The 15,698-nt window shown below is 36.6% G+C and overlaps 1 protein-coding gene across 11 annotated transcripts in view; it reads left to right on the plus strand.

Annotated features, from left to right (window-relative positions):
• The window catches only part of LOC114517416 (neuropeptide Y receptor type 6-like), a 38,156-nt gene that overhangs the window by 1,455 nt on the left and 21,003 nt on the right, over positions 1–15,698 (plus strand). For 2 of the 11 annotated variants that reach the window (XM_028537124.1, XM_028537121.1), the window contains exon 2: positions 5,586–5,694. The exons of 1 other annotated variant lie outside the window; for it this stretch is intronic. Coding sequence is in view for 1 of the 10 variants with exons in the window: in XM_028537135.1 (XP_028392936.1) it covers positions 9,519–9,546 (28 nt within the window). In the remaining 9 variants the exon portion in view is untranslated. Of the gene's footprint in view, positions 1–1,928; positions 2,085–2,260; positions 2,305–5,585; positions 5,695–9,472; positions 9,547–11,234; positions 11,325–11,729; positions 11,805–14,353; positions 14,424–15,083; positions 15,110–15,698 lie in introns of those variants that run through there. 8 more of the 11 variants (XM_028537123.1, XM_028537122.1, XM_028537135.1 and 5 more) reach the window with 8 other exon arrangements.

The raw sequence follows: 15,698 nt of genomic DNA on the forward strand, positions 1-15,698 counted from the left end.
TAGTTCGATGAATTAGGGCTGCGTTAAACACAGTTGAATGGATAAATGAACAGTTTTCATTACAAAGTCCGTTCGCGCGACTTGTCGGTCATTTGCTGCATGGTAAAACGTTGATATCACGATAAGGGGAATGATTTTATTTTAACCTGCTGTTGAAAAAGTCTGCCATGGCAAACGTGAGGGTGAAGTTGTCATGATATACGCGTATCAATTGTCATTCTGAAAAGATTTCATCGATAACAAAGTCGAAACCGGTCTTCCATGCATGCATTCATGTTTCTTGCGATGACGTTGCAATTTTATGCTAGCTCAATTAGTTCAATGATTTATGGTGTATGCGCCAGAAGCACAAAACGCATCGGAAGATGAAGATAAGCCGCCATACACATGCACACACACATACGTCTATTGTTAATTTGTTATTTTTATCGTTGCTTTTTTTGTATTGCGACACATCTGCTCAATAGATCAAAAATCATAATGAGTGAGGAGCATGTTTGGCGGATTTGGAGGCCATCGTCATGGACATGCCAGTCCCATGCACTGCGCCATCATCGATGGCAATAAAGCTATACTATAGCAAGTTCTAATCTGTTCTCAGGAGTCCATAGCGCGTAGTTCGTTATTTTTTTCAGACTCGTCAACCTGACCCAGCATGCAGTAACCCCGGAACTAAGCGAATTTATTGGTATCGTTATAATAGGATTTCAGATTTCAGACAACGCGAATAAGGAAGGAATTAAAGCGATGTCCAGGCTGGAATTTTACTATACCCATATCGGGGTCAATGATCTCTAATACCAACTGGAATGACAACTATGGATAACAAGCTAGCCACATACGTATTTAGGTACCCCTAAAGCCAAAACAGTTTTTCAGGAGATTACTTTCCCCGAAACTAATCACAATTAACTTCAGATATACCTGATTCTTACGATGGCCAATTTTGTCACCATTTTGTACAGGTATAAAAATTTTTTGAGGCAGCGGGAAAATGATTTCAGGAAAAATTAGGTTACTTACGCGAGTAAAAATTGCCAGACTTGTCTCTGATTTCGGCGAAATTTGCTCGACTCCAAATGTTCCTTCAGGCAGCTGTGCTCCCCACCACTTCCCTCCCCGAAGTGAATATCTCTTTTCATAGCTATTTCAAAGAAGATTGTCCTTTGTATAAAACCGAATTAACCTCTCAACGTTAGACTTCAAACTCTAATAGGCTTATAGCGCTTTCTGTGAACTTATTTCAACCAGTTTAGAAGGTTTTTTTTATCAGGATATCTCCAACAGCTATAAGATTTTCAACTACATTATTAAACGACTCGCGACATGAACGTTCTATAGTTGAAGCTTAAATTTTTGGCAGATACTGAATGATCTAATCTATGCGCTCTATCACCAGAGGTATTTCCATTTTGCGGAAACTCCCCCTGTTTGAGGTGGTATTTCTGTCTTTGTCGTTAATCAAAATGACACTTTTCTCGGATTTTCTCGAATAGGATAATTCGTCTTGATGGTATGCCTATGTATATGTGCTAACGATGTTTTTCGATTCGATTCACAACTTCCTGATCCCAAAGAGTTCCTTTCCGAAACTATACGATGCATGACTGATGCGATAACATTGAGAAATCGACAATGGAGAATTATATTACATCCCCATCAGCATTTTGAGTGTTTGTGCGCGCGTGGAACTTAAAAACCGCATTAAAAACTATTACGATCTTTTTCAACGCCATTCGTAAACAGTCCAATTTCTAAGCTCATTTACTTCCTACTCGAGAACGCGGCTTTCTGTTTTTAATTAAACTCTGTATGTTTTTCAGGTTTATCCCCTGTTTGGGCTTAAACACCGGCTTATCTTCTAATCCTCTTAAACGTCTACGATCTCGACTATTCTCTGCTTTGTTATTTTGATGCTGTAGAGTTCAAAAAATACGTGTGCAAATATGCACTCTTGATATAGCCGTCAGGAAAACAAATGAAATTACTTGTTTTGCATTCAATAGTGTACATTGTTACGCAGACCATGCTGAGGTGCATTGCTATTTCAACAATGCAGACGTAAAACAGGAGTAATATACGCTGTAAGTATATATATAGTTCTCCACTCAGTTTAAGCCGAGTAAGTTGACGGTTATGATTTGTATATATAATGATTGCGCGGTCAAATTTCGAAAGGACAGGGCATTCATCTCAGTGAAGCATGAAAGGTATCGTAACATGTATGTATCATAGCATTTGACTGTTCGTTCATTCGCAGCCAACCGAGGAACGAAGATTTTAAGAGGCGAAGATTTTTAGGAGGTAAATTTTACGCTTACGAAAACATTTCTGTGCATACAAATGACGATTATTGATAAATGTTTATCATGCAGTTGATTGAAAACTTCAATACGCTGATATGAATGCTATGTAACGTTGTTCTATTGCATGCATGTAGGTCTAAACATTTATAACATTTACAATCATCAAGGAAAATCCCCAAGCTTCGAGTAAGATCAGGGGTCTAGGGTTCTTTTGAATTGACTGAAGAATATTATAAACAACGATATCTTAACTCAAAGCTTGCATGTTATACCCTGGCTTTTTACCCAAAGACCTCGCTTTAATGCTTCCTGTTTGAATCGCGGCACATATGATTTTTATACAAGCACGTTTCCTGGCAAAATATTTTTCTTGATCTTGAGCCCAGTTACGTACAAGATTATAGCCTTAACTGCATGGCCTTTTCTGACGAGACCAGACTGGCAGTGTAACAGGTATAAACGACGCGAGGGGTCAAAAGGAATTATCATGCAGTAGGTTGGTTTCATGCAGTAGGTGGATGCATGGCCTGCATGTGATTACCGGGATAATTCTGTCCGATTTAGGTAGCCTATAGTAGATGAATAATATAATGTATATAATCTGTCGCTCAATCTGCAGTCGTTTGTAGGGACTTTCCGAAAGACATTCAGTGTATCTTGGGTATATATATAGTACTTCGTAATAGGCGTTGTCGCCATTTGTGCATTTCATCAGTACCACATACGTTGTGGTCGAGTGTGGGCAGTATTCTACAATATTACTGTATATATCATTATATGTCACGGTTTGTGTCTTAACTGACCGGGCTGTCAAATGTGGTAGTCCAGTGTATAGGTAATGTTCTGCGCGAAGCTATCGTTGTTTGTGTCGCAGTCACAGTAAACTGCTTTGAAATTTTGTGTTCAATTGTGGCGGTCCAGTGCATGTATAGGCAGTGTTTTTGTCAAAGCTCCCTGAACTAGTGTAAATATATATAGGTGGGATTCGCGAAATACCAGGCGTTGTTTTTGTCTGAACTCTCTAAAATACATTGCATGCACTCAAAATGTAGTGCATGGTCTCGTGTATATAGATGAAATATTGCAATATGCTGGTATACTGTTTATTTAAACTCCGCCAAAAATATTTTAAGACTGATCGGTCGTAGTTTGTGTTTGAACTATACCCGAAGCCGAATATCTCAACGTATAAGCTTCAATTTCTACTGCTTGACCAGAAAATTGTACATATTTTAAAATATACTGTTGTATCTTAAAGTATCTTAAAGTTTAAACTACAGCAGTATATTTAGGATACAGCTCTTAGAAGTACAATTTCATGAATTAAGAGCCGGGGTGTTGTGTAGATGCATGTATAGTGTTTTTCAATAAGGCGTGATTGTGTTTAAACTATTCCTTGAACTAGATTAGCTTTTAATGTTGGCAGTGTTCCACAAAAAACTCCCGATTAGATTTCACGATGTTTTTGTGCCAGAACTGCCTTATAAAGATTGTGTCTGAAAGGCAAGTGTAAAAGGCCAAAGGTGTTACCTCATTAGAGTGTATTATATATTGTATGTAAAACATACACAAAGCTGTCTCCAGCGTTATTTCTGTTAGAACTACACCAATACACCATGCATGCAGCTATGACAAAATGTTGCGTGCGGCAGAAGTCAATTGGGACACTCGAGTCGTGGGAAAATTTAATTATCTCCACATGTATATCAATATGATACAAATATTTGAGGCCGGATCCTTGCAATTTCACTTCCGACTTATATTTAAAAGCGCCTCATCACTTCTCGAGTTTGGCGAAGAAAGTGTACTATATTATATATCATCTCATATCTTAACTGTTTTTGAAATCAGCTTATTAAAAAACTCCAGTTTTTTTCGAGGGACGTTGAAGTCAGTGTATTTAGGATGTTACACATACGTGGAGACAGTGTGTCTGTATGATAAAAAAGTACTTCTGGACGTTCAGATGTCTTTGTACAAATATAATTTGTGCATAGGAAGATATGTCTAGCGTATGTTTGAAGTTTGAACATGGATCCAGCTGGGATAAACTCTTAGTCACTAAAAATGAAAGCTACCGTTTAATTGGTGCATTCTAATTTGTATATATTAGACTATATGATCGTTTGAAAGACAATAACTTAAATTAGATGTCTCTAGTCAGTACACCTTTTAGTCAAATTGCATAGCAGTTGAGGTACGATTCTTGAGTATTGAATACTTTGATATGCGACCCCTCTTGCAGTTATCGATATGAAATAAAGCCTGCTGCAGTTTCTCGAGTGTTCACTAGGGTGACTTGACAGTTGAGACAAAACAACGTTATATACGTTTCATTTTGATAAGCGTTGAGTGGCAAATAACTGAAAACAGTTATTTAGTGTTGCTCTTAATTTAAGGACTATGATTTAGAGGCTTTTCACATGAGCCGATTGACCGAGATTTAACGAAACGTAAGATGATTTTGAGGCGTTGAAATAAGTCTTCCTGAAACCAAACAAGCCCATGCATGCATGCTGTTGTTTGGATGACTACACGACCGGCCAGGTTCATGTTATTTACTCATTTCAATCAGTGTTGCCAGATTACTGAAAAAAGAAGCCAAACATTGTTGTCGTCGGCCTTTTGATTCCATTGTTTGAAACAAGAAAAACAACGATTATAAAAGCATGATAATAATATTTGGCTCATTTATTCAGTAATCTGGCAACCCTGATTTCAATACCTCAAAGTCATTTTACGCTTCGTTAAATCTCCCGTATAACTGGACTCATGTGAACACGCCCCTTAGTTTTCTCTATATTAAATATAGCTATATTAAGGTGTTTGGTTTATACTAGAGATTACAAGAACTAATGTAGAAACAGTGCCTTTGCCGTTTTAGAGTTGAGTCTAATGAGCTAGTTTTGGCCAGAAAGTGCAAGGACGTAATTGTATGCACAATTTTCTAACTTATCTTCGTATATACATCTTTCCAAAGCACATGCGATATGATTGTAATAAAACTGTCACTTTTCTATAGATCGTATCATCTTAATGACATCAAGTATTCCAATTATTCATCAAATGAAGTGAAATATTATAATTAATTTTGACACAGCGATGAAAAATGGTTTCGTTTCGCATGTTGATTGAAGATATATTCACTCCATGTCTCCATCTGTGTATCCATAGTCGATACATGCATACATGCACTATTGGTATTAATATTCAAAGTTCCTTTCTTGGATAGAAAACATTCTTTCTGTATACGGAGTTTTTTGTCCGATTTTCATTTAGGTTGAGTTGAGCAGGCTCGTGTATATACGTAGTGAGGAGTGAGGACTATCTAAATCTTCCCAAAAACATCCAAGCAAGCTGAAGAAGTGCAAAGTATAAAGCATTCAAGGTATGTTCAGCATAGGATTTTATTTCTTAGTCTTGTTCTTGCAAAAGAATCGATTTGTACTTGTACATATATGATTTGTACTTATAAATATTATGCATATCTATATGACTATTATATGGCAAAACTGCTATATACTCTAATACCTCACAAAAAACAGGCCTCGTCTGATTGGATTATACGTTTACTGGTTAGTGCATGAAGGTTTTATGTGATTTGTGAAGTCTTCTGCTGTAGCATGGGAAAAATGGAATGATCATATAGTTTTGATGGAGGGTTTTAGCAAAAGACTATAGAGCCTGAAGCCAGCTGCATGGGTCAATTACCACAGCTTAAAAGAGCATCTGTATAAGAGTGAGATTGTGCACGCAGCTTGCTTGCGATAAAAATGTGAAATCGATTTAGCTAACATGCATTTTTTGAGATGAAAGTATAGTTATGTACCCGCGCCCAATACAAATTAATTTATGGCAAAATTAGTTACATTTGAGCCCATATGTTTCGGCAAACTAACTTTGTGGTTTTGGACTATAATCATATAAATCTCTTTTTTCGGCAAGTTTTCTTGTTAGATTTCACCCCTCTTAGTATAAGATCGTGCAATATTTAGTCTATAGCCGGCATTGTCCATTGCATCTTTTCATATATAGGTATATATGTATATATATAGACAAATCCATACTTCTTTTTCACTGTGGAAACTAATTTTCATATAGTTGACGGATTTTCAAAATTTCAACCGGTGTAATGGTCCCCTTTTTTAAAATATATATATACTACTGTACTGATAGTCTACATAAAGAAAATAAAGCGAATTTTGACTTTTCGACTATATACAAGCGATGCACGCGTGTCCATGTTTAAGATCTAAAGATTGCATGTATATATAGCGCACTTGCGCAGAACTGGTGCACTGCATGCGTGAATTAACTTACGTATATGCATATATAAAAGCTAGAATAGCTTCCCAAACTGCATGGGCGTAACTATAAAGCTGCTATAGATATAATATGGGAATGCATGCATATCTTTTAAGCATTTTTAATACTATACCTGACCGGTTTGAGGAGCTAGGTTATGCGTAAATCAACGCTTGTCATTTATTTTATCGAGATGTGATGCATGTGAGATATATATAAGGGTGTGTCTTTTTTTAATAAGTGGAAAACCGGAGACAATAGACTATATATATTTCGTCTTTAAACGTTGTTTATGACTATATATAGTTTGAAAAACGTCTGATTCTTTTCATACAAAATATAAAATAAATCTAGCACTAGGCTTGAAATTGATACGTATCTAAGTTAGCATCAAATGTGGTATAACAACTGCCTAAAATAGACAAAACACTTCTCGACGTTTCGACTTGAGGGCCTTCGTCAGGAGAGTTTGTAGTCATCACTAAAATGTATTAGAATAAACATTTGATTATCCTGAAAGTTTTTTCTTATATTTAAGTTCTTGACTTAGAGGTTTTAAGTTACAAAAAAGTTTGCCTTATCATTTAAAGGCAGATGATCATGCAAACGGTGATTCATATAATATGTATGTCCTATATACGAAGCCAAATTCAGATGCCAACGTTGATGCATGACGTGTATAGCTTATGTGATGTTTTGCTCACTTCGATGGCAAAGTAATGCGTGAGCGTTATTTTCAAAACCGCGTGATCATTATGACGATAAGAGTTTTTTTCAAAAAATATTTGGTTGCATGGTCACGTCTTAGCGAGATTTTCGTGAAATATTGATGGATGAATAATCTAATGATTGCCATATATGCATGTGCTCAATTCGTTGAAAGAATGCGGCATTGATCGGCGACTTAAGATTTCAGATTGGTAAACGAGAAATCCAAGGCGAAAAAGATAATTGAAATCTATTTGGCACACGCAAAATAACGAATTGACTATAGTTGAATGTTTGAATTACGTAACGGAGTAGTACCTCCTTTCCCTTCGGTACGGCTGAGCTGAGCTGAACACACATCCATTCATCGATTTCACAAAAAAAAACACGGCCGGTAAACAAAATGTAAAACGAAACTGTGCTATTTTGAAACCGCATTGTCATCTAATTTGAAGACCATTCCGGAATAAAGTAAAAAAAGTACAGTTTCAAGTGTTGGTCTTGGATTAATCCCAAGCTTGGGTTTCAATATGGCATTGAGATAAGTTTGAAAAAATTCTTGCTGGACCAACATTTTCTGTTCTTCATGCACTTCTTAAAGTACTGACAGATGCACTGCGACTGTCCCCACAGAAAACAAAAACATCAACCTAATAATACAATCATACCAATGATGTAACGTTGGTTCTGCATAACGTTAGTAAACACAGAGAAGAGATGATACAGATGTCACTTTGTGAAGCTTCTGTACCCACGTTTTTGTGCGCATGTTTTGCCAGTATGGTTTTGTAAATGTTTTAGTGTTTTTTTTTGTCTACGTTTCTCTTGTAAGCACTCTTACCTGCACTATGGATCGTCTAGCAATAATGAGAAAGAACAGCTTCTTATTTGTCTTGCTTAGAATATCCTTATAGGTGAACCGTGTGGGTGGTCAGATATACGAAGTGATGTTTTAAGGTGTTGGTGCATTCAAGGAAAAATTTCTACTTGTTGTTCCTTCACTTTCTTTGTTCAAGCTGTGAAGCAAAGCTGAAGAATATATAGGGAATCTAAGAGGCTGAATCATATCCTTGAGTAAGAGGCATTCTCTTTCAGAGGGAATTCTGTACTGTGTATGTGAACTAGCTAGCATGCATTTTGTACATGCACCGCATTTAAAGTGTAAAACCTTTGTTTCTCTGCTGCGTATTCGTGTAAGAAGAGTTCTCATGACTAAACTCTAGTCTTGTTACCTTGTTGGCTCAGCTGCGTGTGAATTAAGTGTACAATTTCTTAATTAAGGAGCTATAAACAGTTGGTAGACAATTAGGAGAGTTCATTATTACGTCCTTCATGAAGGTCATCTTATATGTGTAAGAAGTCTAAGAATATAGAAGATTATAGCCTTAAGCTACTGTCATCATTATATCCGTTCCTATACCAGTTTTTACGAGTTACTCAGCTGTTAGTTACTCTGAAGGAATTGCTTTTAATAAATTTACCACTCGTTCAATGAAATCCCTCCTCCATAATTTTTAATGAAAATTGTTAGAGATGATCTATCTATAGACCTTTCAGATGTTTCTTCGTTGTTGGAATTGATGTGATGCATTAGGAATTGATTGAAATAACTATCATATTTGAATGTAAAGGCCATTTTTTAGCCGGCTGGCATTAGGGGGAATGAACTCATGTATATAATGAAGTCATCAAAGAGAAATTCCAAATTCAAAACTCCCAAATTGAAAACCAAGTTACTGGAGAATCGTACTATAGGCAACATCGAGATGAGATCGCTGGTACTTCTCGAGGAAATATCTGTCAAAGCCAAAAACATTCTGTTTTTTACTATACATATATCGAGGAAAATGATTTGGGACTTTGAATGAAATGAGTCTAGAGGCTTCGTCACATCTTATCTTAGCACTGTTGTCAAGGCTGTGTAGTTACTAGTCTCCAGGCTCGTTTTGATGTACCAGATGGTAATAATTTATAGTATTTGAAAACTGTTAGATGGAACACCACTTTCAAAGGAATACAATGGACACCCAAAGGGTAAACTGACCAAATTCTGCAGATATGAAAGTATGAACACAGAAAGTCTTGGTTTTCTTCAGACATAAGTCATGTTCGAGCACAGTTGGTTAATGGTCCGAAATTATTTGTCAGTTATATCCGGAATAGTTGTATACATTTACCACAAATTCTTTTATAAGATTAATGGATCAGGAAGTATCACTCGATAAAGGTCATTTTATATTCATATAGTGTGTTGATATTTTGAGATCTCGGCTGATAAACCATTATTTGCATGAATATCCTTTTGCGCAAAACCGCAATTTCCTAAACACGATTGCTCATAACCATTTCAACACATGGGAACCCGGACACGTTAGATGAAGTCCTTCGTCTGATACTGACGCCAGTGCGCATGTAAACCACGATTGTATGCTTCGCATGCGTCATATTATAAAGCCTTTTGCTCGACTTGACGTTCGCTGGTTAAAACTTTAAAGAACTACGGGCTGTTACTGCGTAAACAAAGATTTCGTTCACCTCAGTAAAAAAGGTATATACACATGTTAACGACTTCCAGTAGTATTATTCACCTAATTAGATTATGGTATCTTATGTTGGGTTGAAAATGAAATACGTTCCACATGCAGTAGATATCATTCCATATGCTCATGCAGTTGATATCATTCCATAAACTCGTTATATTTTGAAACAAACAAGTGCTAGAATTTTGACTTCAAGTAGTTCATTGTTTCAATTTATCATTCGACCTATAATTAGATCTACGGAACTCAAGAGTACAGGTTTTGTAAACGGACCAGCTGTCCGGCTTCCGAGAATTTGTCTGGAAATGTTGACGTGGATTCCTAGCATCGCAATAGACTATTGAATCTCATCTGATGTGAGTTTGTTGTTATAAAATGAGTTTATTGCAAACAAAACTTCTATATATTGGTGAAATTGTTGATTTGTTATACTTAAATGTATACCTCACCTGTGCATAATACCTCACCTGTGCATAATACCTCACCTGTGCATATATGCCCTCCAGGGATGCGATAGAGACTTACAGGCGACATCACAGAGAGCTCTTTCGCGGTGTTTGAAGGACCCATTAATTGGAAAGCCTGAATATAGGCAAATTGAATTTAAAATAATAATCACTTCGATCTTATTTGGTTACACGTGCATGTATATTATTACATTACACCTCAGTTACGTTTTCTCAAACCTCTATTTAGGGAATTGATAACCAATGGATTTGATGCATCTGATCGCTGCCTATATTTACAAAATCGTATACGATGAGTGTCTGAATAATTGTACTTATATGCCTCGCATTTTGCATGATAGCAATTGTGTAAGGTGTGAAGCGAATATGACATACACCAGCCAGGATTCTCTAAACAGCTGGAGAAAACGGGATGGGGCAAGGTTCAATTAAGATCTTACAAAATGCGCGAAATCAAGCGTACGTTTTGCCAATAACAATTGCTCGTATACAGTCTTCGGGGTTGAGTGTGCATGCATTCATGATGCATCAATTTAATCCAAGAACGCTTTTCGCATAGATGTATGCGTCCGTTTAAGAACAGTTGTTCGCGATTTTAAGAGATTTCCTAAAGCATTTCATCCCCAAAACGTGGCCATAATATTTTTGGTGCATGTGGGCTAAAATAAGCACTATAATTACAGGCTTCCTGAATGCCATTGTCCAGTTCGACCAGTAAAACAAAACCTTTTTATTCAAATTGTGCTTCGCATTCGCATCTCGAGACGATGCCAAACTCCTGCTGAGCATATAAGTATTGCAGCAATATGACGCAGGATTGGTGATCTAGACTCTAAATATTTGATCATATTATTCAGTATATACGAGTATAGTATATATCTATAATATACACGCTCCCACACAAGAGTACTTCAAAAATCAGGTTAAAAAGACGATTACCTGAGACGAAAGCAATCGCAAAAAAGCTGGTTCTCTTGTGAAAGGCAAGATAAATTGATGTATGTATAAATTATATATTTTTTTATAAATATCTTGACTGTATATACATTTATGAACGGCTTTGACAGAGGCTTTGACGTATGTGTGTGACAATATTTAATGTCCCTTCCATTTCAAACCAGTTCTGGTGTTATTATCTTAATTAAAATCGTAATTATTGCCCTTGGAAATATGAACGTGACAGCCACAAAATTCGAGGTATGTTGATTAAACCGCTTTAATCAAACCCATAAACATTTTGAGACATCTCGCATTCAAAAAACGAATGGCGTAGGATTGTTTTAAATTATTAATTTTTCATTTCGAATTTTGGCGAGCCCACACGATAAACATGAGGCCGCAATGTGTATATATAATGTTAAGACAATTAATCTCCCGTCAGAGCTGTTCTGTATGAAAGCTCTGCGCTGTGAAAAGCCTTTTGGAAACATGGTAGTGTCTGGATATAGACTTCGGCTGCAGAGAGGACAATTTTAAACGTATGTATTAAACAGGAACAGTTGCATCTTACATTAAGAGTTTGCGTGTGTGAGAATTCTGCTCACTCAAATTTTATCGGAAAATATTTTGAGTATCACATGAATGTTGAAAAGTCAAGTGTCTGGAACGAAAGTTAACTCCACAGAGGTCTTTAAACTGAAGCGTTTTGACCTATCTCGTATATATTTGCTTATCTTAAATGTCCTTAAACCAAATTAAGATTGCACTTATTGATCCTATCTCAAAAGCAAACGGTATATGCCACCCTCCCCCTGTGTGGGGAGCATTAATCTCACGTTCACAAACGGTACAGACGGTGATTTGACATTGACAAGTTCTGTAAAAGCTTTCATGAAATTGCGAGTTTCCTAATTGAATTTATCGTGAGTGTAACCCTTGTGTATGTCATAGAGTTTTCTAGGAAATGTTTTTCAGTCAGAGTGCATTGCTGTGATCTCGGGGGCCTCCTTTTGACTGATGTGAACGGTTTCTAAGTTATGAACTTCTTTAGTTGAGTGCTGCACGTGCGCTAAAAAGGGGACTGAAAAGACTTCGGGAAGTCCAACGTAATGAAAAAGCGCATAGCAATGGTGCATTTGTTAAATAACAGTGTTATATAACAGAGGTTATATTAAAATTGGTTCTATAGTTCTGTAAGAAAATAACCAGTTCTTACGGTTTATATAAGTTTGGTAAATATTATGTTTGTGATTCAACCATATGCTCAGCACTTCAAATGTGAAACAAGGTTAAATTGACCCGGAGGGTAGTTGATGTAATGCCGTCGTATGTATATATATAACCAATGTGAAAAAGGTGGGAATTTAATTTAAGTCTAATGGGTGTTAATTGTCATATGTTACATAGCCACTCCCCCACAGGTCGTGGGCGGTCGGGTTTGCGGGCGCAAAACTGATTATATTTGGTCTGGCGATTCGGAGTGTATGACGGAATATACGGGCAAATGCAGCTGCCAGTGTTGAAGAAGGACAACACGTAGTTTGTTAAACCCACGATTTACTCGAGTTGAACTAATGACTTCCCGTCAATTATCTTTCCATGTCACGTTTTGGAGCAGCTGTTTTCGACAAACGGAAAGGACTATAGTTGTGGCAAATTTAAATCCATTTTTCGAATAAATCTACTCCAACATATCTCGAAATATATTTCATATTCCTACTAAAGTTACACTGGGATTGTTCTCCCATAACTACGAGACCCTAACACGGTATTTTATTTAGTTCAATACTAGTTATACGCCTTTATCCGACAGTAAGATCATGTGATAAGCCGTTTTACGTATGCCAGCGTTTCATGTAAAGTGCATCCTCCTGAAATGGTTATTCTTAAAACTTCGCGTTTACATGCATGAATGTAAGGTTTTGTCTGTGAAATTTGGAGCTCAGAGAATCGTAGGCACGAAGGAGCGCCATCAAATGTACGGGAACTAGAACGTAAACAATTTAAGATGATATATGTCAGTCTTTGCCAACATATAAAACAATGTTGTATATAATATTGAACTGCACTTACAATACTCAATAAAAAAACAACTTAGGCCTGATATGGGAATAATGAACAATATTAAAACGTCACACCAGAAATCTATGCAATTAAATGACTTTTCAGGACTTTGGTGGAAAGCCAAGACTGATATTTCCACCTGCAATACTACATGCTCGACAATATCTTGAGAAGAATCACAGCCCCTAGTTGAAATGTTTTACTAACTCTCTCTGAGTAGTTCTCTGGCGATTTTAACGCCGAAAGGCCGAAACTCTTTTGTATTTGACGCATGCGCTCAAGCAAGCTTGATGGCGCAGTAAATATTTTCGAATTTGATATAAATGGATATAAATCGAAGTTTTCGCGAACAAATTGCGCTTTTTTCGTAAGGGGTGTTCAAATTTTAATGTATTTTAATAATAGGCGTGCCTTTTTAACCGCATGTTTTGGTTAAGAATCAACGTGAGTTGGTTTTTAGAAAATATATCTGTCGGCAATTTGTCTCTGAAAGGTTTAGAAAATCCAATGGCATTTAGTCTGGCTTTATGGATATTAATAATGTCTAAAGCGGATTTAAAACATAGCCGCACAGATATTTTTGCGCAGCATATAGTAGACTTCAAATTTGGTTGAATTATTCTTGCATTTAAGTGCATGCTTTTAATGTTTAATACATATTAATTACACGGTCTGTAAAATTTGTTTACCCCAACATGCAAATATTTGTTTATGGACACCATATAATATTCATTAAAATAGAAGTGTTTTGAACATGGCTCTATAAATTCTGTAATACATATTTTCTAAATATATATAAGCCACACACAATACAAGATAGAGCTTCGTCCATACAGCTGTCTGTTCTAAATCCTCATCCCCGCACCGTTCACGGTTCTATTTTCATATGCATTTGCGAGCCCGTATCGTGTTGCGTGACAAATTTCTGATAACTAATGTAATGCAAAAAAATTCCGATCATTAGATAAACTTCCTGCCTAATAAAAGATCGCTGTTGTCGATTTTGCTATCGTATTTTCATCGAACCAGCGGCCGGTAAAACGCCTGGTCCAACACGAAATATTAGAACGAAAGAAAGAGTTTGAAAACACAAGGTAAATTTTCCTTTACCTACTTTTTTTCGTTTATTCATATACTTTGTGCACTTCCTAACTATACTGAAGACTCAACTCTTTATTATATCATCATTTCTGCAGTATTTTCTCTTTTGCACATTTAAAGAAACGCGCCTGAAGACAAATACAGCTGCCTCGTGTGAAATATTTTAATATACTGTAATCTAGTGTTGTTCTTTAACTTCGGCTTTTGCGTTGAGTGAAGGCTCGCTCATCACTTGCAAAGTGTGAAATACTATTCACCTCGGTCAGTAAGGCCCACGACACTATAGGTCTATATAGCTATATGTATTTCTACTCCATTGCTAGTGTTTTTCTCGAAATCATAACGTTGGATCACACATATATGCATAAAGTAATCTATCATCAGTCAGCGTGAACATACGTATAACTGGGACGTTTTGCAAAGAATCCTAGCGCTGATTGATTGAGGTAGGAACCTGAACCTATATCGTTGAACAGCAGGAATGTCTTATCATATTTAGTTTGATTTCACCCAAAATCTGTTACCATTGATTCAAAGAAGACTCTGTCCTTGATCAGTATACGAATGCAACTGCTGTGTTATATTCGATATTATAAGGTCTATTCCTGGCACTCGTTGCGATTGATTGAAGGACGAATCTGTCATGGATCAGAAGGCGTTACTTGTTTATTCAAATTCAGTGAGTGAACGTTGATTTTCAGTACTTTATCGCACATTCGTTACTATTGATTGAAAGACGAATCTGTCATAAATCAGAAGGCGTTACTGTTTATTCAAATTCAGTGAGTGAACGTTGTTGATTTTCAAAATCTTACGCTGAATCTGGTAAAATTGTCTGACGAAGAAATCTTTCATTCATCAACAGGAATGTCACTCCAGTGTGATATTCAGTGCATCATGAGGCTGCATGGTTTTGAGTATATCTGACTCTCTGTAAGAATAACGCTCTTAACTCGAGAGAATTACATGGGAAGAGTCTTACCCTAACAGGCTTTCCGAGCTAGGAGTGCTCATTATACTCTTCTTCGGCAAAAGAGTTATCCTCCCCCCGAACAAAGCAGTGGAACGCACTAAAAATTCCGAGAAAACCCGTCTACATTTTAATATGCGTATAGGAATTGAGCTACCGTTTACGTTTTCAAGAACATATTATCGATATAAACACATTTTCGCCGACGTAATCTTTTGACGCATATAAATAATGATCAACGATTTTTCAAACGAGTAAAAGAAAGCTCTTTTCAAAGTTAAGCCATAGAGAGTGTTTA

Source organism: Dendronephthya gigantea, unplaced genomic scaffold, assembly GCF_004324835.1.
Source record: "Dendronephthya gigantea isolate DGI-Jeju-01 unplaced genomic scaffold, DenGig_1.0 000009F, whole genome shotgun sequence".
In the NCBI taxonomy this organism is placed as follows: Eukaryota; Metazoa; Cnidaria; class Anthozoa; order Malacalcyonacea; family Nephtheidae; genus Dendronephthya; species Dendronephthya gigantea.